The sequence below is a fragment of the Ranitomeya variabilis genome, chromosome 8, assembly GCF_051348905.1.
Source record: "Ranitomeya variabilis isolate aRanVar5 chromosome 8, aRanVar5.hap1, whole genome shotgun sequence".
In the NCBI taxonomy this organism is placed as follows: Eukaryota; Metazoa; Chordata; class Amphibia; order Anura; family Dendrobatidae; genus Ranitomeya; species Ranitomeya variabilis.
The window spans coordinates 70,884,066-70,910,755 of NC_135239.1; the positions used below are offsets into that span (position 1 = coordinate 70,884,066).

General features: G+C 49.7%; 2 protein-coding genes across 4 annotated transcripts in view; one reads left to right on the forward strand and one right to left on the reverse strand.

The window, feature by feature from the left end:
- The window catches only part of SASS6 (SAS-6 centriolar assembly protein), a 31,894-nt gene extending 31,405 nt beyond the window's left edge, over positions 1–489 (reverse strand). For both annotated transcript variants that reach the window (XM_077277181.1, XM_077277180.1), the window contains exon 1: positions 206–489. In XM_077277181.1, the coding sequence (XP_077133296.1) occupies positions 206–276 (71 nt within the window). In that variant the 5' untranslated portion in view covers positions 277–489. The remainder of the gene's footprint in view (positions 1–205) is intronic.
- A 31-nt stretch (positions 490–520) lies between these two features.
- The window catches only part of TRMT13 (tRNA methyltransferase 13), a 43,187-nt gene continuing 17,017 nt past the window's right edge, over positions 521–26,690 (forward strand). The window contains exons 1-7 of one of the 2 annotated variants that reach the window (XM_077277182.1): positions 534–784; positions 15,994–16,040; positions 16,114–16,180; positions 16,323–16,382; positions 17,305–17,374; positions 20,343–20,449; positions 25,283–25,450. In XM_077277182.1, the coding sequence (XP_077133297.1) occupies positions 629–784; positions 15,994–16,040; positions 16,114–16,180; positions 16,323–16,382; positions 17,305–17,374; positions 20,343–20,449; positions 25,283–25,450 (675 nt within the window). In that variant the 5' untranslated portion in view covers positions 534–628. Of the gene's footprint in view, positions 785–15,993; positions 16,041–16,113; positions 16,181–16,322; positions 16,383–17,304; positions 17,375–20,342; positions 20,450–25,282; positions 25,451–26,690 lie in introns of both variants that reach the window. The other variant, XM_077277183.1, reaches the window with a different exon arrangement.

The window sequence follows — 26,690 nt, forward strand, 5'->3', positions numbered from 1 at the left end:
ATGGGAGCAGTAGTACCGGTGACACTGGCACACACGGGATGATGGGAGCAGTAGTACCGGTGACACTGGCACACACGGGATGATGGGAGCAGTAGTACCGGTGACACTGGCACACACGGGATGATGGGAGCAGTAGTACCGGTGACACTGGCACACACGGGATGATGGGAGCAGTAGTACCGGTGACACTGGCAGGACAAGTTACCTCTCCCCACAGTCCTGGTTCCGCACGGTGACCTTCACTTCCCGGCTCAGCAGCTCGTACACCGGAGCCATCCTACCCCGTCCTGGGCCTCGGTGCCGTCTCACTGTCCTATGCTGTGCAGTTCCCCAGGAGCCCCGCTCACCGTCACCCGTATACCCGCCGCTCCCGGGGCCCGCGGCCTGCCTTCCCTCGGTGTCCAGACCTTACTCCCTATTTGCCTCTGGTCGTCGCGGTACAATTTCCAAATCAACCGCCTGCTGCGTCCTCAGCGTGCTGACGTCACTACGCATTGGACTATGCAGCGCCATGTCATGTGTGGGAATGTGACGTATCACCTTCTGATCGTCCATGTTTGTTGTGGGAACATCTAGGGGAACGGACGGAACGTAGGAAAGTGTGTGGCAGCGTTATCCTACAGGACTGATGGACGAGCAGATCCGCCTGTCCGCGGATCCCAGCCGGGCTGCGGGGCCCACACCGGGGAGATGCGGCCATTACGTCCAGAGGAAGAAGCGTTACTGCAAGATGATCCCAGGCGAAGGGAAGAAGTATTGTGGGGAGCATGCGGAGAATGGGGAGGTGAGGTGTTACCTGTGTACAGATAGGGGTCAGTGGGGTGAGGTGTATGGCTGCTCCTGGGTACATGTATGGAGACATAGGGATCAGTGGGGTGAGGTGTATGGCTGCTCCTGGGTACATGTATGGAGACATATAGGGGTCAGTGGGGTGAGGTGTATGGCTGCTCCTGGGTACATGTATGGAGACATAGGGATCAGTGGGGTGAGGTGTATGGATATATAGGGATCAGTGGGGTGAGGTGTATGGCTGCTCCCGGGTACATGTATGGAGACATAGGGATCAGTGGGGTGAGGTGTATGGCTGCTCCTGGGTACATGTATGGAGACATATAGGGGTCAGTGGGGTGAGGTGTATGGCTGCTCCTGGGTACATGTATGGAGACATAGGGATCAGTGGGGTGAGGTGTATGGATATATAGGGATCAGTGGGGTGAGGTGTATGGCTGCTCCTGGGTACATGTATGGAGACATAGGGGTCAGTGGGGTGAGGTGTATGGCTGCTCCCGGGTACATGTATGGAGACATAGGGATCAGTGGGGTGAGGTGTATGGCTGCTCCTGGGTACATGTATGGAGACATAGGGATCAGTGGGGTGAGGTGTATGGCTGCTCCTGGGTACATGTATGGAGACATAGGGATCAGTGGGGTGAGGTGTATGGCTGCTCCTGGGTACATGTATGGAGACATAGGGATCAGTGGGGTGAGGTGTATGGCTGCTCCTGGGTACATGTATGGAGACATAGGGATCAGTGGGGTGAGGTGTATGGCTGCTCCTGGGTACATGTATGGAGACATAGGGATCAGTGGGGGTGAGGTGTATGGCTGCTCCTGGGTACATGTATGGAGACATAGGGGTCAGTGTGGTGAGGTGTATGGCTGCTCCTGGGTACATGTATGGAGACATAGGGATCAGTGGGGTGAGGTGTATGGCAGATCCTGGGTACATGTATGGAGACATAGGGATCAGTGGGGTGAGGTGTATGGCTGCTCCTGGGTACATGTATGGAGACATAGGGATCAGTGGGGTGAGGTGTATGGCTGCTCCTGGGTACATGTATGGAGACATAGGGATCAGTGGGGTGAGGTGTATGGCTGCTCCTGGGTACATGTATGGAGACATAGGGATCAGTGGGGTGAGGTGTATGGCTGCTCCTGGGTACATGTATGGAGACATAGGGATCAGTGGGGTGAGGTGTATGGCTGCTCCTGGGTACATGTATGGAGACATAGGGATCAGTGGGGTGAGGTGTATGGCTGCTCCTGGGTACATGTATGGAGACATAGGGATCAGTGGGGTGAGGTGTATGGCTGCTCCTGGGTACATGTATGGAGACATAGGGATCAGTGGGGTGAGGTGTATGGCTGCTCCTGGGTACATGTATGGAGACATAGGGATCAGTGGGGGTGAGGTGTATGGCTGCTCCTGGGTACATGTATGGAGACATAGGGGTCAGTGTGGTGAGGTGTATGGCTGCTCCTGGGTACATGTATGGAGACATAGGGATCAGTGGGGTGAGGTGTATGGCTGATCCTGGGTACATGTATGGAGACATAGGGGTCAGTGGGGTGAGGTGTATGGCTGCTCCTGGGTCCATGTATGGAGACATAGGGATCAGTGGGGTGAGGTGTATGGCTGCTCCTGGGTCCATGTATGGAGACATAGGGATCAGTGGGGTGAGGTGTATGGCTGATCCTGGGTACATGTATGGAGACATAGGGATCAGTGGGGTGAGGTGTATGGCTGCTCCTGGGTACATGTATGGATATATAGGGATCAGTGGGGTGAGGTGTATGGCTGCTCCTGGGTACATGTATGGAGACATAGGGATCAGTGGGGGTGAGGTGTATGTCTGCTCCTGGGTACATGTATGGATACATAGGGATCATTGGGGTGAGGTGTATGGCTGCTCCTGGGTACATGTATGGAGACATATAGGGGTCAGTGGGGTGAGGTGTATGGCTGCTCCTGGGTACATGTATGGAGACATAGGGATCAGTGGGGTGAGGTGTATGGCTGCTCCTGGGTACATGTATGGAGACATAGGAATCAGTGGGGTGAGGTGTATGGCTGCTCCTGGGTACATGTATGGAGACATAGGAATCAGTGGGGTGAGGTGTATGGATATATAGGGATCAGTGGGGTGAGGTGTATGGCTGCTCCTGGGTACATGTATGGAGACATAGGGATCAGTGGGGTGAGGTGTATGGCTGCTCCTGGGTACATGTATGGAGACATAGGGATCAGTGGGGTGAGGTGTATGGCTGCTCCTGGGTACATGTATGGAGACATAGGGATCAGTGGGGTGAGGTGTATGGCTGCTCCTGGGTACATGTATGGAGACATAGGGATCAGTGGGGTGAGGTGTATGGCTGCTCCTGGGTACATGTATGGAGACATAGGGATCAGTGGGGTGAGGTGTATGGCTGCTCCTGGGTACATGTATGGAGACATAGGGATCAGTGGGGGTGAGGTGTATGGCTGCTCCTGGGTACATGTATGGAGACATAGGGGTCAGTGTGGTGAGGTGTATGGCTGCTCCTGGGTACATGTATGGAGACATAGGGATCAGTGGGGTGAGGTGTATGGCTGATCCTGGGTACATGTATGGAGACATAGGGGTCAGTGGGGTGAGGTGTATGGCTGCTCCTGGGTCCATGTATGGAGACATAGGGATCAGTGGGGTGAGGTGTATGGCTGCTCCTGGGTCCATGTATGGAGACATAGGGATCAGTGGGGTGAGGTGTATGGCTGATCCTGGGTACATGTATGGAGACATAGGGATCAGTGGGGTGAGGTGTATGGCTGCTCCTGGGTACATGTATGGATATATAGGGATCAGTGGGGTGAGGTGTATGGCTGCTCCTGGGTACATGTATGGAGACATAGGGATCAGTGGGGGTGAGGTGTATGTCTGCTCCTGGGTACATGTATGGATACATAGGGATCATTGGGGTGAGGTGTATGGCTGCTCCTGGGTACATGTATGGAGACATATAGGGGTCAGTGGGGTGAGGTGTATGGCTGCTCCTGGGTACATGTATGGAGACATAGGGATCAGTGGGGTGAGGTGTATGGCTGCTCCTGGGTACATGTATGGAGACATAGGAATCAGTGGGGTGAGGTGTATGGCTGCTCCTGGGTACATGTATGGAGACATAGGAATCAGTGGGGTGAGGTGTATGGATATATAGGGATCAGTGGGGTGAGGTGTATGGCTGCTCCTGGGTACATGTATGGAGACATAGGGATCAGTGGGGTGAGGTGTATGGCTGCTCCTGGGTACATGTATGGAGACATAGGGATCAGTGGGGTGAGGTGTATGGCTGCTCCTGGGTACATGTATGGAGACATAGGGATCAGTGGGGTGAGGTGTATGGCTGCTCCTGGGTACATGTATGGAGACATAGGGATCAGTGGGGTGAGGTGTATGGCTGCTCCTGGGTACATGTATGGAGACATAGGGATCAGTGGGGTGAGGTGTATGGCTGCTCCTGGGTACATGTATGGAGACATAGGGATCAGTGGGGGTGAGGTGTATGGCTGCTCCTGGGTACATGTATGGAGACATAGGGGTCAGTGTGGTGAGGTGTATGGCTGCTCCTGGGTACATGTATGGAGACATAGGGATCAGTGGGGTGAGGTGTATGGCTGATCCTGGGTACATGTATGGAGACATAGGGGTCAGTGGGGTGAGGTGTATGGCTGCTCCTGGGTCCATGTATGGAGACATAGGGATCAGTGGGGTGAGGTGTATGGCTGCTCCTGGGTCCATGTATGGAGACATAGGGATCAGTGGGGTGAGGTGTATGGCTGATCCTGGGTACATGTATGGAGACATAGGGATCAGTGGGGTGAGGTGTATGGCTGCTCCTGGGTACATGTATGGATATATAGGGATCAGTGGGGTGAGGTGTATGGCTGCTCCTGGGTACATGTATGGAGACATAGGGATCAGTGGGGGTGAGGTGTATGTCTGCTCCTGGGTACATGTATGGATACATAGGGATCATTGGGGTGAGGTGTATGGCTGCTCCTGGGTTCATGTATGGAGACATATAGGGGTCAGTGGGGTGAGGTGTATGGCTGCTCCTGGGTACATGTATGGAGACATAGGGATCAGTGGGGTGAGGTGTATGGCTGCTCCTGGGTACATGTATGGAGACATAGGAATCAGTGGGGTGAGGTGTATGACTGCTCCTGGGTACATGCATGGAGACATAGGGATCAGTGGGGTGAGGTGTATGGATATATAGGGATCAGTGGGGTGAGGTGTATGGCTGCTCCTGGGTACATGTATGGAGACATAGGGGTCAGTGGGGGTGAGGTGTATGGCTGCTCCTGGGTACATGTATGGCTATATAGGGATCAGTGGGGTGAGGTGTATGGCTGCTCCTGGGTACATGTATGGAGACATAGGGATCAGTGGGATGAGGTGTATGGCTGCTCCTGGGTACATGTATGGAGACATAGGGATCAGTGGGGTGAGGTGTATGTCTGCTCCTGGGTACATGTATGGAGACATAGGGATCAGTGGGGGTGAGATGTATGGCTGCTCCTGGGTACATGTATGGAGACATAGGGATCAGTGGGGTGAGGTGTATGGCTGCTCCTGGGTACATGTATGGAGACATAGGGATCAGTGGGGTGAGGTGTATGGCTGCTCCTGGGTACATGTATGGAGACATAGGGATCAGTGGGGTGAGGTGTATGGCTGCTCCTGGGTACATGTATGGATACATAGGGATCAGTGGGGTGAGGTGTATGGCTGCTCCTGGGTCCATGTATGGAGACATAGGGATCAGTGGGGTGAGGTGTATGGCTGCTCCTGGGTCCATGTATGGAGACATAGGGATCAGTGGGGTGAGGTGTATGGCTGATCCTGGGTACATGTATGGAGACATAGGGATCAGTGGGGTGAGGTGTATGGCTTCTCCTGGGTACATGTATGGATATATAGGGATCAGTGGGGTGAGGTGTATGGCTGCTCCTGGGTACATGTATGGAGACATAGGGATCAGTGGGGGTGAGGTGTATGTCTGCTCCTGGGTACATGTATGGAGACATATAGGGGTCAGTGGGGTGAGGTGTATGGCTGCTCCTGGGTACATTTATGGAGACATAGGGATCAGTGGGGTGAGGTGTATGGCTGCTCCTGGGTACATGTATGGAGACATAGGGATCAGTGGGGTGAGGTGTATGGCTGCTCCTGGGTACATGTATGGAGACATAGGGATCAGTGGGGTGAGGTGTATGGCTGCTCCTGGGTACATGTATGGAGACATAGGGGTCAGTGGGGGTGAGGTGTATGGCTGCTCCTGGGTACATGTATGGATATATAGGGATCAGTGTGGTGAGGTGTACGGCTGCTCCTGGGTACATGTATGGAGACATAGGGATCAGTGTGGTGAGGTGTATGGCTGCTCCTGGGTACATGTATGGAGACATAGGGATCAGTGGGGTGAGGTGTATGGCTGCTCCTGGGTACATGTATGGAGACATAGGGGTCAGTGGGGTGAGGTGTATGGCTGCTCCTGGGTACATGTATGGAGACATAGGGATCAGTGGGGTGAGGTGTATGGCTGCTCCTGGGTACATGTATGGAGACATAGGGATCAGTGGGGTGAGGTGTATGGCTGCTCCTGGGTACATGTATGGAGACATAGGGATCAGTGGGGTGAGGTGTATGGCTGCTCCTGGGTCCATGTATGGAGACATAGGGATCAGTGGGGTGAGGTGTATGGCTGATCCTGGGTACATGTATGGAGACATAGGGATCAGTGGGGTGAGGTGTATGGCTGCTCCTGGGTACATGTATGGAGACATAGGGATCAGTGGGGTGAGGTGTATGGCTGCTCCTGGGTACATGTATGGAGACATAGGGATCAGTGGGGTGAGGTGTATGGCTGCTCCTGGGTACATGTATGGAGACATAGGGATCAGTGGGGTGAGGTGTATGGCTGCTCCTGGGTACATGTATGGAGACATAGGGGTCAGTGGGGTGAGGTGTATATCTGCTCCTGGGTACATGTATGGAGACATAGGGATCAGTGGGGTGAGGTGTATGGCTGCTCCTGGGTACATGTATGGAGACATAGGGATCAGTGGGGTGAGGTGTATGGCTGCTCCTGGGTACATGTATGGAGACATAGGGATCAGTGGGGTGAGGTGTATGGCTGCTCCTTGGTACATGTATGGAGACATAGGGGTCAGTGTGGTGAGGTGTATGGCTGCTCCTGGGTACATGTATGGAGACATAGGGGTCAGTGGGGTGAGGTGTATGGCTGCTCCCGGGTACATGTATGGAGACATAGGGATCAGTGGGGTGAGGTGTATGGCTGCTCCTGGGTACATGTATGGAGACATAGGGATCAGTGGGGTGAGGTGTATGGCTGATCCTGGGTACATGTATGGAGACATAGGGATCAGTGGGGTGAGGTGTATGGCTGCTCCTGGGTACATGTATGGAGACATAGGGATCAGTGGGGTGAGGTGTATGGCTGCTCCTGGGTACATGTATGGAGACATAGGGATCAGTGGGGTGAGGTGTATGGCTGCTCCTGGGTACATGTATGGAGACATAGGGATCAGTGGGGTGAGGTGTATGGCTGCTCCTGGGTACATGTATGGAGACATAGGGATCAGTGGGGTGAGGTGTATGGCTGCTCCTGGGTACATGTATGGAGACATAGGGATCAGTGGGGTGAGGTGTATGGCTGCTCCTGGGTACATGTATGGAGACATAGGGATCAGTGGGGTGAGGTGTATGGCTGCTCCTGGGTACATGTATGGAGACATAGGGATCAGTGGGGTGAGGTGTATGGCTGCTCCTGGGTACATGTATGGAGACATATAGGGGTCAGTGGGGTGAGGTGTATGGCTGCTCCTGGGTACATGTATGGAGACATAGGGATCAGTGGGGTGAGGTGTATGGATATATAGGGATCATTGGGGTGAGGTGTATGGCTGCTCCTGGGTCCATGTATGGAGACATAGGGATCAGTGGGGTGAGGTGTATGGCTGCTCCTGGGTACATGTATGGAGACATAGGAATCAGTGGGGTGAGGTGTATGACTGCTCCTGGGTACATGCATGGAGACATAGGGATCAGTGGGGTGAGGTGTATGGATATATAGGGATCAGTGGGGTGAGGTGTATGGCTGCTCCTGGGTACATGTATGGAGACATAGGGGTCAGTGGGGGTGAGGTGTATGGCTGCTCCTGGGTACATGTATGGCTATATAGGGATCAGTGGGGTGAGGTGTATGGCTGCTCCTGGGTACATGTATGGAGACATAGGGATCAGTGGGATGAGGTGTATGGCTGCTCCTGGGTACATGTATGGAGACATAGGGATCAGTGGGGTGAGGTGTATGGCTGCTCCTGGGTACATGTATGGAGACATAGGGATCAGTGGGGTGAGGTGTATGGCTGCTCCTGGGTACATGTATGGAGACATAGGGATCAGTGGGGGTGAGATGTATGGCTGCTCCTGGGTACATGTATATAGACATAGGGATCAGTGGGGTGAGGTGTATGGCTGCTCCTGGGTACATGTATGGAGACATAGGGATCAGTGGGGTGAGGTGTATGGCTGCTCCTGGGTACATGTATGGAGACATAGGGATCAGTGGGGTGAGGTGTATGGCTGCTCCTGGGTACATGTATGGAGACATAGGGATCAGTGGGGTGAGGTGTATGGCTGCTCCTGGGTACATGTATGGAGACATAGGGATCAGTGGGGTGAGGTGTATGGCTGCTCCTGGGTACATGTATGGAGACATAGGGATCAGTGGGGGTGAGGTGTATGGCTGCTCCTGGGTACATGTATGGAGACATAGGGATCAGTGGGGTGAGGTGTATGGCTGCTCCTGGGTACATGTATGGAGACATAGGGATCAGTGGGGGTAAGGTGTATGGCTGCTCCTGGGTACATGTATGGAGACATAGGGATCAGTGGGGTGAGGTGTATGGCTGCTCCTGGGTACATGTATGGAGACATAGGGATCAGTGGGGTGAGGTGTATGGCTGCTCCTGGGTACATGTATGGAGACATAGGGATCAGTGGGGTGAGGTGTATGGCTGCTCCTGGGTACATGTATGGAGACATAGGGATCAGTGGGGTGAGGTGTATGGCTGCTCCTGGGTACATGTATGGAGACATAGGGATCAGTGGGGTGAGGTGTATGGCTGCTCCTGGGTACATGTATGGAGACATAGGGATCAGTGGGGTGAGGTGTATGTCTGCTCCTGGGTACATGTATGGAGACATAGGGATCAGTGGGGTGAGGTGTATGGCTGCTCCTGGGTACATGTATGGAGACATAGGGATCAGTGGGGTGAGGAGTATGGCTGCTCCTGGGTACATGTATGGAGACATAGGGATCAGTGGGGTGAGGTGTATGGCTGCTCCTGGGTACATGTATGGAGACATAGGGATCAGTGGGGTGAGGTGTATGGCTGCTCCTGGGTACATGTATGGAGACATAGGGATCAGTGGGGTGAGGTGTATGGCTGCTCCTGGGTACATGTATGGAGACATAGGGGTCAGTGGGGTGAGGTGTATGGCTGCTCCTGGGTACATGTATGGATATATAGGGATCAGTGGGGTGAGGTGTATGGCTGCTCCTGGGTACATGTATGGAGACATAGGGATCAGTGGGGTGAGGTGTATGGCTGCTCCTGGGTACATGTATGGAGACATAGGGGTCAGTGGGGTGAGGTGTATGGCTGCTCCTGGGTACATGTATGGATATATAGGGATCAGTGGGGTGAGGTGTATGGCTGCTCCTGGGTACATGTATGGAGACATAGGGGTCAGTGGGGTGAGGTGTATATCTGCTCCTGGGTACATGTATGGAGACATAGGGATCAGTGGGGTGAGGTGTATGGCTGCTCCTGGGTACATGTATGGAGACATAGGGATCAGTGGGGTGAGGTGTATGGCTGCTCCTGGGTACATGTATGGAGACATAGGGATCAGTGGGGTGAGGTGTATGGCTGCTCCTGGGTACATGTATGGAGACATAGGGATCAGTGGGGTGAGGTGTATGGCTGCTCCTGGGTACATGTATGGAGACATATAGGGGTCAGTGGGGTGAGGTGTATGGCTGCTCCTGGGTACATGTATGGAGACATAGGGATCAGTGGGGTGAGGTGTATGGATATATAGGGATCAGTGGGGTGAGGTGTATGGCTGCTCCTGGGTACATGTATGGAGACATAGGGGTCAGTGGGGGTGAGGTGTATGGCTGCTCCTGGGTACATGTATGGAGACATAGGAATCAGTGGGGTGAGGTGTATGACTGCTCCTGGGTACATGCATGGAGACATAGGGATCAGTGGGGTGAGGTGTATGGATATATAGGGATCAGTGGGGTGAGGTGTATGGCTGCTCCTGGGTACATGTATGGAGACATAGGGGTCAGTGGGGGTGAGGTGTATGGCTGCTCCTGGGTACCTGTATGGCTATATAGGGATCAGTGGGGTGAGGTGTATGGCTGCTCCTGGGTACATGTATGGAGACATAGGGATCAGTGGGATGAGGTGTATGGCTGCTCCTGGGTACATGTATGGAGACATAGGGATCAGTGGGGTGAGGTGTATGTCTGCTCCTGGGTACATGTATGGAGACATAGGGATCAGTGGGGTGAGGTGTATGGCTGCTCCTGGGTACATGTATGGAGACATAGGGATCAGTGGGGTGAGGTGTATGGCTGCTCCTGGGTACATGTATGGAGACATAGGGGTCAGTGGGGTGAGGTGTATGGCTGCTCCTGGGTACATGTATGGATATATAGGGATCAGTGGGGGTGAGATGTATGGCTGCTCCTGGGTACATGTATGGAGACATAGGGATCAGTGGGGTGAGGTGTATGTCTGCTCCTGGGTACATGTATGGAGACATAGGGATCAGTGGGGGTGAGATGTATGGCTGCTCCTGGGTACATGTATGGAGACATAGGGATCAGTGGGGTGAGGTGTATGGCTGCTCCTGGGTACATGTATGGAGACATAGGGATCAGTGGGGTGAGGTGTATGGCTGCTCCTGGGTACATGTATGGAGACATAGGGGTCAGTGGGGTGAGGTGTATGGCTGCTCCTGGGTACATGTATGGATATATAGGGATCAGTGGGGTGAGGTGTATGGCTGCTCCTGGGTACATGTATGGAGACATAGGGGTCAGTGGGGTGAGGTGTATATCTGCTCCTGGGTACATGTATGGAGACATAGGGATCAGTGGGGTGAGGTGTATGGCTGCTCCTGGGTACATGTATGGAGACATAGGGATCAGTGGGGTGAGGTGTATGGCTGCTCCTGGGTACATGTATGGAGACATAGGGATCAGTGGGGTGAGGTGTATGGCTGCTCCTGGGTACATGTATGGAGACATAGGGATCAGTGGGGTGAGGTGTATGGCTGCTCCTGGGTACATGTATGGAGACATATAGGGGTCAGTGGGGTGAGGTGTATGGCTGCTCCTGGGTACATGTATGGAGACATAGGGATCAGTGGGGTGAGGTGTATGGATATATAGGGATCAGTGGGGTGAGGTGTATGGCTGCTCCTGGGTACATGTATGGAGACATAGGGGTCAGTGGGGGTGAGGTGTATGGCTGCTCCTGGGTACATGTATGGAGACATAGGAATCAGTGGGGTGAGGTGTATGACTGCTCCTGGGTACATGCATGGAGACATAGGGATCAGTGGGGTGAGGTGTATGGATATATAGGGATCAGTGGGGTGAGGTGTATGGCTGCTCCTGGGTACATGTATGGAGACATAGGGGTCAGTGGGGGTGAGGTGTATGGCTGCTCCTGGGTACCTGTATGGCTATATAGGGATCAGTGGGGTGAGGTGTATGGCTGCTCCTGGGTACATGTATGGAGACATAGGGATCAGTGGGATGAGGTGTATGGCTGCTCCTGGGTACATGTATGGAGACATAGGGATCAGTGGGGTGAGGTGTATGTCTGCTCCTGGGTACATGTATGGAGACATAGGGATCAGTGGGGTGAGGTGTATGGCTGCTCCTGGGTACATGTATGGAGACATAGGGATCAGTGGGGTGAGGTGTATGGCTGCTCCTGGGTACATGTATGGAGACATAGGGGTCAGTGGGGTGAGGTGTATGGCTGCTCCTGGGTACATGTATGGATATATAGGGATCAGTGGGGTGAGGTGTATGGCTGCTCCTGGGTACATGTATGGAGACATAGGGGTCAGTGGGGTGAGGTGTATATCTGCTCCTGGGTACATGTATGGAGACATAGGGATCAGTGGGGTGAGGTGTATGGCTGCTCCTGGGTACATGTATGGAGACATAGGGATCAGTGGGGTGAGGTGTATGGCTGCTCCTGGGTACATGTATGGAGACATAGGGATCAGTGGGGTGAGGTGTATGGCTGCTCCTGGGTACATGTATGGAGACATAGGGATCAGTGGGGTGAGGTGTATGGCTGCTCCTGGGTACATGTATGGAGACATATAGGGGTCAGTGGGGTGAGGTGTATGGCTGCTCCTGGGTACATGTATGGAGACATAGGGATCAGTGGGGTGAGGTGTATGGATATATAGGGATCAGTGGGGTGAGGTGTATGGCTGCTCCTGGGTACATGTATGGAGACATAGGGGTCAGTGGGGGTGAGGTGTATGGCTGCTCCTGGGTACATGTATGGAGACATAGGAATCAGTGGGGTGAGGTGTATGACTGCTCCTGGGTACATGCATGGAGACATAGGGATCAGTGGGGTGAGGTGTATGGATATATAGGGATCAGTGGGGTGAGGTGTATGGCTGCTCCTGGGTACATGTATGGAGACATAGGGGTCAGTGGGGGTGAGGTGTATGGCTGCTCCTGGGTACCTGTATGGCTATATAGGGATCAGTGGGGTGAGGTGTATGGCTGCTCCTGGGTACATGTATGGAGACATAGGGATCAGTGGGATGAGGTGTATGGCTGCTCCTGGGTACATGTATGGAGACATAGGGATCAGTGGGGTGAGGTGTATGTCTGCTCCTGGGTACATGTATGGAGACATAGGGATCAGTGGGGTGAGGTGTATGGCTGCTCCTGGGTACATGTATGGAGACATAGGGATCAGTGGGGTGAGGTGTATGGCTGCTCCTGGGTACATGTATGGAGACATAGGGGTCAGTGGGGTGAGGTGTATGGCTGCTCCTGGGTACATGTATGGATATATAGGGATCAGTGGGGGTGAGATGTATGGCTGCTCCTGGGTACATGTATGGAGACATAGGGATCAGTGGGGTGAGGTGTATGTCTGCTCCTGGGTACATGTATGGAGACATAGGGATCAGTGGGGGTGAGATGTATGGCTGCTCCTGGGTACATGTATGGAGACATAGGGATCAGTGGGGTGAGGTGTATGGCTGCTCCTGGGTACATGTATGGAGACATAGGGATCAGTGGGGTGAGGTGTATGGCTGCTCCTGGGTACATGTATGGAGACATAGGGATCAGTGGGGTGAGGTGTATGGCTGCTCCTGGGTACATGTATGGAGACATAGGGATCAGTGGGGTGAGGTGTATGTCTGCTCCTGGGTACATGTATGGAGACATAGGGATCAGTGGGATGAGGTGTATGGCTGCTCCTGGGTACATGTATGGAGACATAGGGGTCAGTGGGGTGAGGTGTATGTCTGCTCCTGGGTACATGTATGGAGACATAGGGATCAGTGGGGGTGAGATGTATGGCTGCTCCTGGGTACATGTATGGAGACATAGGGATCAGTGGGGTGAGGTGTATGGCTGCTCCTGGGTACATGTATGGAGACATAGGGATCAGTGGGGTGAGGTGTATGGCTGCTCCTGGGTACATGTATGGAGACATAGGGATCAGTGGGGTGAGGTGTATGGCTGCTCCTGGGTACATGTATGGAGAAATAGGGATCAGTGGGGTGAGGTGTATGTCTGCTCCTGGGTACATGTATGGAGACATAGGGATCAGTGGGATGAGGTGTATGGCTGCTCCTGGGTACATGTATGGAGACATAGGGATCAGTGGGGTGAGGTGTATGTCTGCTCCTGGGTACATGTATGGAGACATAGGGATCAGTGGGGGTGAGGTGTATGACTGCTCCTGGGTACATGTATGGAGACATAGGGATCAGTGGGGTGAGGTGTATGGCTGCTCCTGGGTACATGTATGGATATATAGGGATCATTGGGGTGAGGTGTATGGATATATAGGGATCAGTGGGGTGAGGTGTATGGCTGCTCCTGGGTACATGTATGGAGACATAGGGGTCAGTGGGGGTGAGGTGTATGGCTGCTCCTGGGTACATGTATGGAGACATAGGGGTCAGTGGGGTGAGGTGTATGGCTGCTCCTGGGTACATGTATGGAGACATAGGGGTCAGTGGGGTGAGGTGTATGGCTGCTCCTGGGTACATGTATGGAGACATAGGGATCAGTGGGGTGAGGTGTATGGCTGCTCCTGGGTACATGTATGGAGACATAGGGGTCAGTGGGGTGAGGTGTATGGCTGCTCCTGGGTACATGTATGGATATATAGGGGTCAGTGGGGTGAGGTGTATGGCTGCTCCTGGGTACATGTATGGATATATAGGGATCAGTGGGGTGAGGTGTGTGGCTGCTCCTGGGTACATGTATGGAGACATAGGGGTCAGTGGGGTGAGGTGTATGGCTGCTCCTGGGTACATGTATGGATATATAGGGATCAGTGGGGTGAGGTGTATGGCTGCTCCTGGGTACATGTATGGAGACATAGGGGTCAGTGGGGTGAGGTGTATGGCTGCTCCTGGGTACATGTATGGAGACATAGGGGTCAGTGGGGTGAGGTGTATGGCTGCTCCTGGGTACATGTATGGAGACATAGGGATCAGTGGGGTGAGGTGTATGGCTGATCCTGGGTACATGTATGGAGACATAGGGATCAGTGGGGTGAGGTGTATGGCTGCTCCTGGGTACATGTATGGAGACATAGGGGTCAGTGGGGTGAGGTGTATGGCTGCTCCTGGGTACATGTATGGAGACATAGGGATCAGTGGGGTGAGGTGTATGGCTGCTCCTGGGTACATGTATGGAGACATAGGGATCAGTGGGGTGAGGTGTATGGCTGCTCCTGGGTACATGTATGGAGACATAGGGATCAGTGGGGTGAGGTGTATGGCTGATCCTGGGTACATGTATGGAGACATAGGGATCAGTGGGGTGAGGTGTATGGCTGCTCCTGGGTACATGTATGGAGACATAGGGATCAGTGGGGTGAGGTGTATGGCTGCTCCTGGGTACATGTATGGATATATAGGGATCAGTGGGGTGAGGTGTATGGCTGCTCCTGGGTACATGTATGGAGACATAGGGGTCAGTGGGGTGAGGTGTATGGCTGCTCCTGGGTACATGTATGGAGACATAGGGATCAGTGGGGTGAGGTGTATGGCTGCTCCTGGGTACATGTATGGATATATAGGGATCAGTGGGGTGAGGTGTATGGCTGCTCCTGGGTACATGTATGGAGACATAGGGATCAGTGGGGTGAGGTGTATGGCTGCTCCCGGGTACATGTATGGAGACATAGGGATCAGTGGGGTGAGGTGTATGGCTGATCCTGGGTACATGTATGGAGACATAGGGATCAGTGGGGTGAGGTGTATGGCTGCTCCTGGGTACATGTATGGATATATAGGGATCAGTGGGGTGAGGTGTATGGCTGCTCCTGGGTACATGTATGGATATATAGGGATCAGTGGGGTGAGGTGTATGGCTGCTCCTGGGTACATGTATGGAAACCAGTGAGTCAGTCGGTCTATTGCTGACTACGTCCTTCAGGTTGTAAAATTGACCAGGAATGCATCCACCATGAGAGCCTAATTAAATAAATGGCTGATTGTCTGATGACGTTTCTTTTACGAGCGACGTTCATTCGGCCAGAGAAAGACGCATTACCGTTATTAGGAGGTGAATCTCGGCCGTCTGTGCGCCACATAGTGACATCGCCACGAGTTGTGAGCTCTTCTTCTGCTATCATTAATGACCATTGCTGGACACCCCCCGTCCTCACTAACCTCTCACTATTTGGGAGAGCCTCATGTGTGGTATTAAGGATGCAAACGTTCTATGTTTTTGCTGAAGTTTGTCATGGATAAAAATATGCAAACCTTTTTGTTTATCATGAGAAACACCACAAGACTAGTGCGGGGTCCATGATCAATGTCTTTATTCCAGGAGCAGAACAGCAGAGTCAGGATCCCCTGTCCTCTGGACCCCAAGCAGTGAGTCTCCATGATTAGATACAATGACATGACGGCAGGCCGGTTTTACATTTTTCTCTTTTTGTTTTTCTAGCACAGTTTATAAAGATCAGCTCCAAAAACATCTAAAGAAATGCAACTCCAGAGAAAAGCCCCAGCCTGTAAGTATGGCTGCCGCTCGACTTCTGTCCTCCAAGGCTCTCTGTGTCCTTAATGCATAACAGGGTTTGTGTTTTAATGACTAAACTATTCAAATCGTTTTTCTAAAATTGTCCTCACTGTTTTTTATGTTTTTTTATATAGGTATTTTATGTGCGTAATGTTAACGCTGGATCGGTGACATTGGAGACGAGTCCCGAACAGGTAAGCTGGGTCAGATGCCAATTACACATTGGGGGGTCATCTAACCCCGACCTGAAAGGTGAGGAGAGCAGCCATGTGGCACATTAGTGTGAGGAGTGAATAGATGGCGGCACTTGTGCTCCTCTCTCGCCATTAAAGCCTGTGGCAGTTCTGGAATCGGCAGAACCAACCTGACTTTTCCCGTTGCTTCCATTTCAGCTTTATTCTTCTGAATCTGCTTGATAAATGTCTGACTCTTAAAGGGAACCTGTCACCCCCCATCGAAGATGAGCTAAGACCACCGGCATCAGGGGCTTATCTACAGCATTCTGTAATGCTGTAGATAAGCCCCCGATGTATCCTGAAAGATGAGAAAAAGAGGTTAGATTATACTCACGTGGGCGGTCCGATCCGATCGGCGTCGCTGTCTTGGGCCACCCATCTTCTTACGATGACGTCCCCTTCTTGTCTTCACGCTCCGGCGCAGGCGTACTTTGTCTGACCTGTTGAGGACAGAGCAAAGCACTGCAGTGCGCAGGCGCCGGTAAGGTCAGAGAAGCCCAGCACCTGCGCACTGCAGTACTTTGCTCTGCCCTCAACAGGTCAGACAAAGTACGCCTGCGCCGGCGCGTGAAGACAAGAAGGGGACGTCATCGTAAGAAGATGGGAGGCCCCGGACCGCGATGCTCATCGGACCGGACCACAGCGGGACCGCCCCAGGTGAGTATAATCTAACCTCTTTTTCTCATCTTTCAGGATACATCGGGGGCTTATCTACAGCATTACAGAATGCTGTAGATAAGCCCCTGATGACGGTGGGCTTAGCTCATCTTCGATTTTGGGGGTGACAGGTTCCCTTTAATGAAACTGAGCTACAGATGTGAACACCCCTTCTTTCTAAGTTTGAGGGGCTGACAAACACTTGTCCATTCATTGCTTTCAGATGAGTCTTAGTTCCTTGTCCAAAGAAGATCTGAAGAAGCTTATAGATACGCTAGTGCAAGTCACTAATGGTGAGTGAGTAGGGTCTAGATCCCACTATGACAGGCACTTATCTGAATGGGTGGCGGGTAATGGTCCATAGCCACGGTGCAGAGAACCTGCCTGCGATTATAAATGATGTCCTTGGTTTGGGACAACTTATGCTTTACAGAGATGGATGTGTTTGCATTCTGACCATTTTTCCACGAGACCCTATCTGGCCTCCTTGCATGTACATAAATCTGATATTATCAGATATATTTGCATACTTATATACTATACTAGATGGTGGCCCGATTCTAACGCATCGGGTATTCTAGAATATGTATGTAGTTTATTTATCAAGATTTCAGAATAATGCAATGAATACACAGGATTCGGCCAGCCGGGAGCGAGCAATTAGCGAAGCATGGTTCAAATCCCGCCGCCAATCGCGGCCGGACTGCACCTGTCGCTGATTGTTTGCGGTCGGCCACGTAGTATATAGCACAGCCACGTAGTATATAGCACAGCCCACGCAGTATATAACACAGCCCACGCAGTATATTACACAGCCCACGCAGTATATTACACAGCCCACGCAGTATATTACACAGCCCACGTAGTATAGAGCACAGTCCACGTAGTATAGAGCACAGTCCACGTAGTATAGAGCGCAGTCCACGTAGTATATAGCGCAGCCCACGTAGTATATTACACAGCCCACGTATTATAGAGCACAGTCCACGTAGTATATAGCACAGACCATGCAGGATATAACAGGCCACGCAGTATATAACACAGCCACGCAGTATATAACACAGCCACGTAGTATATATCACAGCCCACGTAGTATATTGCACAGCTACGTAGTATATTGCAGAGCCACGTAGTATATAGTACAGGCAACGCAGTATATGGCACAGCCCACGTAGTATATAGCACAGCCCACGTAGTATATAGTACAGCCCACGCAGTATATAACACAGCCCACGCAGTATATTACACAGCCCACGCAGTATATTACACAGCCCACGCAGTATATTACACAGCCCACGCAGTATAGAGCACAGTCCATGTAGTATAGAGCACAGTCCACGTAGTATAGAGCACAGTCCACGTAGTATATAGCGCAGCCCACGTAGTATATTACACAGCCCACGTATTATAGAGCACAGTCCACGTAGTATATAGCACAGACCATGCAGGATATAACAGGCCACGCAGTATATAACACAGCCACGCAGTATATAACACAGCCACGTAGTATATAACACAGCCACGTAGTATATATCACAGCCCACGTAGTATATTGCACAGCTACGTAGTATATTGCACAGCTACGTAGTATATAGTACAGGCAACGCAGTATATGGCACAGCCCACGTAGTATATAGCACAGCCCACGTAGTATATAGTACAGCCCACGCAGTATGTAACACAGCCCACGCAGTATATAGCACAGCCCACGCAGTATATAGCACAGCCCACGCAGTATATAGCACAGCCCACGCAGTATATAGCACAGCCCACGCAGTATATAGCACAGCCCACGTAGTATATAGCACAGCCCACGTAGTATATAGCACAGCCCACGTAGTATATAGCACAGCCCACGTAGTATATAGCACAGCCCACGCAGTATATAACACAGCCACGTAGTATATGACAGCCACGTAGTATATTGCACAGTAAGTAGGATATAGCACAGCCCACGTAGTATATAACACAGCCCACGCAGTATATAACACAGCCCACACAGTATATAACACAGGCCATGTAGTATATAACACAGCCCACGTAGTATATAACAATGTGGGCACCATATACCTGTTAAAAAAAGTATTAAAATAAAAAATAGTTATATACTCACCCTCCAGTGGCCCCCGGATCCAGCCCAGGCCTTTAGCGATGCTCGTCACGATGCTCCGTTCCCAGTAATGCCTTGCGGCAATAACCCGTGATCATGTAGCGGTCTCGCGAGAGCGTCACGAGGAGCGGGAAAGACTGCCGTGGATGCCGGAAGGTGAGAATATAATATATTATATTAAGTCAGTATAAACAGAGTGATCTATTTCAAGTGTTTATTTCTGTTAATGTTGATGATTATGGCTTACAGCCAATGAAAACATAAAAGTCATCATCTCAGTAAATTAGAGTACTTTACAAAAAACCCACTTCATGCTTCTCTCTGCCAACATTCTTTTTGGAGATGGAAATTTCAGTCTCCAGCAGGACTTGGCACCTGTCCACACTGCCAAAAGTACCAATACCTGATTTACAAACAACAGTACCACTGTGCTTGATGGGCCAGCAAACTCGCCTGACCTTAACCCCATAGAGAATCTTTGGGGTTGTCATGAGGAAGATGAGAGACACCAGACCCAATAATGCAGACGAGCTGAAGGTTGCTATCAAAGCAACCTGGGCTTCCATAACACCTCAGCAATGCCACAGGCTGATCGCCTCCATGCCACACTGCATTGATGCAGTAATTGAGGCAAAAGGAGCCCCGAACAAGTATTGAGTGCATTTACTGAACATTTCAGTAGGCCAACATTGGCTGTGAGCCATAATCATCAACATTAACAGAAATAAACACTTGAAACAGATCACTCTGTTTATACTGACTCTATATAATATTAGTTTCACTTTTTGTATTGAAGAACTGAAATAAATGAACTTTTTGATGATAGTCTAATTTTGTCAGAAGCACTTGTAAGTTGTTGTATACACTAGATGGCTGTCTGTAAAAAACAATGCTTCTGCCATTACCCCATCTACGGGGGGTCGGGTGGGACCGAGCACGCCTGTGTTCTGTATGAGAAAAGCTCTGGGAGAACTCAGTGATCTACAGTGTGAAATCGGTCACGCCTGATGGACATCTTCCCCAGCGATCATTCGGCCTCTGCCCCCATACACATTAGCAGTCGGCCTCTCCGTCATTGTCGGTGGGTTAGGCCAATATCCATCTAATGTGTATGAGGGTCCTTACAATGTTATACTTTCTTTCATTTACAGACTTAGACCCCCCACTGCCAGACCAGAAGCTCTGTCACCCAGCATTACACGAAGCTCTGAATGACCCCGCCAATGGAGATTCAGCCTCCAAGCATCTCAAGCAGCAGGTACAGCCTTTGCCACTGGACTTCGTGTCATCTTCACTGGGTTTTTAGGTTATGGGGTCTACGAATGAAGACCAATTTGATGCTTTCTTCACCTGGGTCGCCATGACAATGTGAGATCTATGCGAGGTGCACCATTATTTCATGTGCAAAACTACAACTCCCAGCAATCTCTGACAGCCGTTGTACTTCTATAACCTCTAGGAAAACACAAATGTTAGACTGTTACGTCCGAAATCCAGGCTCTATACAGTAATCTGTGTATGGCAGCCCGTGAAACACATTTTCCACCCAATTTTAGTTAAATTTTTGTTTTTAGCACCAGACAAAAAATACTGCAAACATTAAAACTCAAAATCCTCCCCCTTTCATGAGATTTGGCCTCCTGAGGCTAGGCTCTATACAAGTAAAGAAGAAAATGGGTGGGTGTCTGTTGAATGCAAAATCAAAGTTTTGCCCAAAGGGTCTTAAAGAATTGAAGTGACAGCATACAAAGAGTCGCTCTTAAGCTGCTGAGGTAAAGTGAAAGCTGAGCTCTGGTTGCTATGGACAACTAGTACAGTCTCACTGTGAGGCAGTCACACATTTTCTGCTTTATATATACACTGCTCAAAAAAATAAAGGGAACACTTAAACACAATGTATCTCCAAGTCAGTCCAGTTATGAAGCAACACAGATTGTGAATCGAGTTCTCCTGCTGTTGTGCAAATGGAACAACAGGTAGAAATGATAGGCCATTAGGAAGGCAACCCCTATGAAGGAGTGGTTCTGCAGGGGGTCACCATAGACCATTTCTCTGTTCTCATCCTTTTTGACTGTTGTGTTGGTCATTTTTTTCATTTTGTCATTGCTTTCTCCCCTAGAGGTACAGTAGCATGAAGTGGTGTCTACAACCCAGAGAAGTTGCTCAGGTAGTGCAGCTCATCCAGGTTGGCACATCAATGATAGCTGTGGCAAGAAAGGTAGCTGTGTCTGTGAGCACAGTGTCCATAGTGTGGAGCAGATACCAGGAGATGTGGAGGAGGCCATAGGAGGGCAACAAGGAGGAACAGGATGAGCAGTGCCAGAACCCTGGAAAATGACCTCTAGCAGGCCACTAACATCCATGTGTTTGCTCAAACTGTCAGAAATAGACTCCATGCGGGTGATATGAAGGTGCGATGTCCATCAGTGGGTATTGGGCTTACATTCCAACACCTTGCAGGACGATTAGCATTTTCTAGAGAACACCAAGATTAGCAGATTCGACATTGGTGCCCTGTTGTCTTCATGGATGAGAGCAGGTCCATGCTGAGCAGATGTGACAGAGTCTGGAGACGCCGTTAAGAACGTTCTGCTGCCTGCAACATGCAGCATGGCAGTGGGTCAGTAATGATGTGGGGAGGCATTTCTTTAGAGGGCCGCACAGCTCTCCATGCGCTAGCTAGAGGTAGCCTGACTGCCATTAGGTACCAGGATGAGATCCTCAGACCACTTGTGAGACCATATGCAGGTGCTGTTGGGCGGTCACAGGTTCCTTCTGATGCATGATAATGCTAGGCGTCAGGTGGCTCAAGTGTGTCAGCAGTACTTGCATGATGAAGGCTTTGATGCTATGGACTGGCCTGCCCGTTCCTCAGACCTGAATCCAATCGAGCACATTTGGGACATCATGTCTTGTTCTATCCACCAATGCCACGTTGCACCACAGACTGTCATTTAGTTGGCTGATGCTTTAATGCAGGTCTGGGAGGAGATCCATCATAAGAACATCGTCCGCCTTATCAGGAGCATACCCAGGCATTGTAGAAAGGTCATATGGGTACATGGAGGCCACACTCGCTACTGAGCATTATTTCCTTGTCTTGAGGCATTTTTACTGAACTTGGATCAGCCTGTAAGTTGATTTTGAGTATCATGTTGATCATGTTTGTGTTGTTGTTCTCGACGCATTCCACTATACAATGAATAAAGATTTCCAACTGGAATATTTCATTCATTGATATCTAAGATGTGGGATTTTAGTGTTCCCTCTCAGTGTGAATGGGAACGTCGTCTTCAGGAGAGACGGAAGATACAGACTTCAAAGGAAGCTGAAATATCTGAACACCAGGAACATCATCTTCAGGAGAGTCGGATGAGACAGGCTGAATCAAGAAAAGCTGAAACATCTGAACAAAAGGATGAACGTCCTCAAAATTACCGCATACGACATATGCAAAGACGTAGGCAGGCTGACTTGAGATTGGAAGCGATTGATTACCACTAGTGATGAGCGAATATACTCATTACTCGAGATTTCCCGAGCACGCTCGGATGTCCTCCGAGTATTTGTTAGTGCTCGGAGATGTAGTTTTCCTCACCTCAGCTGAATGATGTACATCTCTTAGCCAGCTTGATTACATGTGGGGAATCCCTAGCAACCAGGCAACCCCCACATGTACTTATGCTGGCTAACAGATGTAAATCATTCAGCTGCGGCGATGAAAACGAAATCTCCGAGCACCAAAAAATACTCGGAGGTCACCCGAGCATGCTCGGGAAATCTCGAGTAACGAGTATATTCGCTCATCACTAATTACCCCCCAATCAGGACTTTCTGATCTGAAAGTCAAAATAGGTAAAATGGACATAATATGCAAACATTGTCTAGCAAAACTTTATCTTGGAATCGATTGCCTGCTATGTGCTGCTCAAATGGCAGTGTCAGTTTGCCACCTTTAAGTCCACCTCTCAAACCACTTCTTTCATACATGTTTGGAACAACTCTTGAGTCCAGGCATTCTCTGCAAAGTATTAGGAGGTACAGTTCATCTTTCCAGATGACTTCCTTTGGTATGATAACTGGACTCAAGGAAGCCAGATTTATGCCAACCTTTAAAGCCCATGGCCACTTTGTTGCTCTCAGAAATTCGCTCAAACAAAAGCATTTCATTGTCTGGGATTGTGGCCACTCTTAAGGCCCCGTCTCACACAGCGACGCTGCAGCGATACAGACAACGATGCTGATCGCTGCAGCGTCGCTGTGTGGTCGCTGGGGAGCTGTCACACAGACAGCTCTCTCCAGCGACCAACGATCAGGGGAACGACTGTCTTCAACGATGCCGAAGTCCCCCTGCAGCACCCGGGTAACCAGGGTAAACATCGGGTTACTAAGCGCAGGGCCGCGCTTAGTAACCCGATGTTTACCCTGGTTACCAAAAAAAACAAACAGTACATACTCGATGGATACTTAGATGGAGGGCGCATGGCTCTTTCAGCACTAGGATTGCCCTTGAATGTAGCGCTATTGGAAACTCCAGTCTTTAATATCACTAAGGGCTCAGGGAAAGTTAAAGTATTATGGTACAAATGTACTATGGCACCCAAGAAAGCTGGAGGCCCTCAATCACACCTTGAAATATCTGCGGGGATCCAGTTGCTTAATGGGGGGAATTGTACTTTTTGCATGTGACTTCTGCCAAACGTTACCTGTTCCTAAGGGAGCAACACCAGCAGGCGACCCGAATACCTGTTTAAAATGTTATGTATGGAGACATATTTAGAAGCTTACTCTGACTAGTAATATATTGGTTCACTTGATGGGAAATACTACTGCAGACAAATTTACACACCACCTACTATGCTTTGGAAATGACAGGTTCCCTACAGATTCCGCTACTGTCTTAATTTCCTTTTTGGAAAACTTTTGCAAAATAATGTCTTTAGTAGTGGTGGTTATTGACCAAGTTTTCCCTGATATTTGTAACCATTTTAACAACCATCGGTGGATTTGTGAACATTCAATCCTAGCACCTAAAAACGATAGTGTCAGCTCCATAAATCTACAAATACAGGGAAGACTGTCCTGTCCTGCAACCCCATACATGTCCATTGATTCAGTCATGGATAGTGAACAAGCTGTAATGTACCCATTGGAGTTCCTGAATTCTGTGGCGCCTTCCTGAATGTCAGGCTCACTTTAAAAATAGGAGCACCTATAATGTTGCTTAGGAACCTTGACCCACCAAAATCGTGTAACTGCACAAGGTTGTGTGTTGAGTCCTTATTCCCAACATTATTGAAGCCACTATTCTTATGGGAAACTCTAAGGGAGGAAATATTTCCATTCCGCGTATCCCCTTGCCACCAGGTGACATGCCCTTCCATTTTTTGACTGTAAACAAAGCTCAAGGTCAATCACTTAAGGTAATCGGTATTCATTTGGAGCGCCCTTGTTTTTCACGTTGCTTGCACTAGGGTGGGGACCCCAAAAATCTTTTCATATATGCACCTGAAGGTAAAATGAAGAACGTTACACAACTGTCTATTGTGCTTTTTGGTATCTGTAAATCAATCTTAATCCTTTTGTCCATTAACCCCTGACGGGTTACGTTGGGGAGAGTGGGGGGAACGATTGACCTATGCTGTCTCCACCTTAATTTTTTATGTGTTTTTAAACGGAGACTACATTTTAATATGTATTAAAAATTGGTTCAAAAGTAGTTGCTGTTCGCCTCACTATTACAAGTTTGTAAAAAAAAAAATAAACTGTTAACGCCAAACTACCAAACAAGAAGACTTGAAAAAAACTAATTTTAAACGTTGAAGATGTCAACTTCAGGTTGAAACTGAAAATGTAACCTTAGCAGGTGTAACCAACAGTTTAACATATCATTTTTCCGCGAGCGAAGCCACAGCTCTTGTGCTAGTATAAACATATATCTTGCATACATTTTGTATAGGTCTTGGTTTTGTGTGCACCTTGTTGTTACATCTTGTACATTGCGTATAATATTTTCCACGTTGCTTGATCAGCATTGTATGACATGTTCTCGGTGTAGCCGGAGGGGTAATAAATACTTTTCTTTTCGCAGGGTTCTATTTTGGGTCACTTGGAAAGACTAGATTTGCTTGGCCAGTCTCGTTGTTTTGTAGAGTTTGGAGCAGGCAGAGGAAAGTTGTCACATTGGGTGAATATCGCCACTCAAGACGCTGAAAATGTCCATTTTCTTCTGGTGGAAAGATCCACAACCAGGTTTAAGGTGAGAATGTGCACGCTGTCTGCCTAACAAATCCAGTAAAAAACTGCAGTTAGTATTTTTGTGCTCATCCAATAACACTATAGGTGACTTCTAATGACAATGACGTCACAGCTACAGCACTTGGTAGCGCTGCAGCCAATCGCTCGACTCAACAGCTTGTACCATCGACACTGCCGCTGAGCCCAGGCTGCACTGGTGATATCACACCTACAGCGCTCGTAACCACTACAGCCAGCCGCTTGTGACATCTACATCCAGTTATGAAGCTTTGCAGATCACTTTATTGGTGGATTTGAATGCAGTCCTAGAGAAGAATTGCATGCGAGTGGTTTCCAAACTCCTGCTGTTCCCCAGCCCATTTGCATGCCGTTAGCTGCATTGATATCAGTTCATACTCATTTGGAGTACAGATGATGGCAGTGGGGAAGGGTCAGCAGCTGTCTCCTCCGAGTGTTCTGCTTATCAGAACAACCTCCTGCAGCAGCTAATCCCCAGAGACAGCACATTCACACATCCGTCAGTCAGCCATGGGTCTACAGCCTCATATGTGCCTAGGAGGCTATAGAATTCAGGTCAGGAGATAAAAGATAAAAAGCAAAGGCAGGCAAGTAGACTGGAGAAAGTAGGGATTAGGAAGCCAATTATATGCAACTTTTTTTTACAGGAATTATGACAAATCCTCTAATAAAGTGATTTGCAAAGTTTCATAAATTTCCATGTTGGACAAACTTACCCGTTAATCATTCCTTTCATTGTCATGTCATTTTTTAAAAATCATTCTTATGATAATTTGCTGCAAAAGCATTACAGATAATGTTGAAAGAGTAATTGTCATTTTAACCTTTTATTTCTTGGAACATTAGTACATGTGAACATAAGATCAGTCACTCAAAATTCTCAATTTCTGAGTAACATGTATATTCAGTGAAGACAGATTGTTACTTGACTGAGATAGGAGATGAGTTACTACTAGTAAGACTCTATACATGAGGGAGGAGCTCTGCTTCTAGCTCCTCCCCTTTTCCCACTACATAGGAAACAGTTACTACAAGTAAGATTCTATAATTCTATACATGAGGGAGGAGCTTTGCTTCTAGCTCCTCCCCTTTTCCCACTACATAGGAAACAATTACTACTAGTAAGATTCTATACATGAGGGAGGAGCTCTGCTTCTAGCTCCTCCCCTTTTCCCGCTACATAAGAAACAACAGTTACTACTAGTAAGATTCTATACATGAGG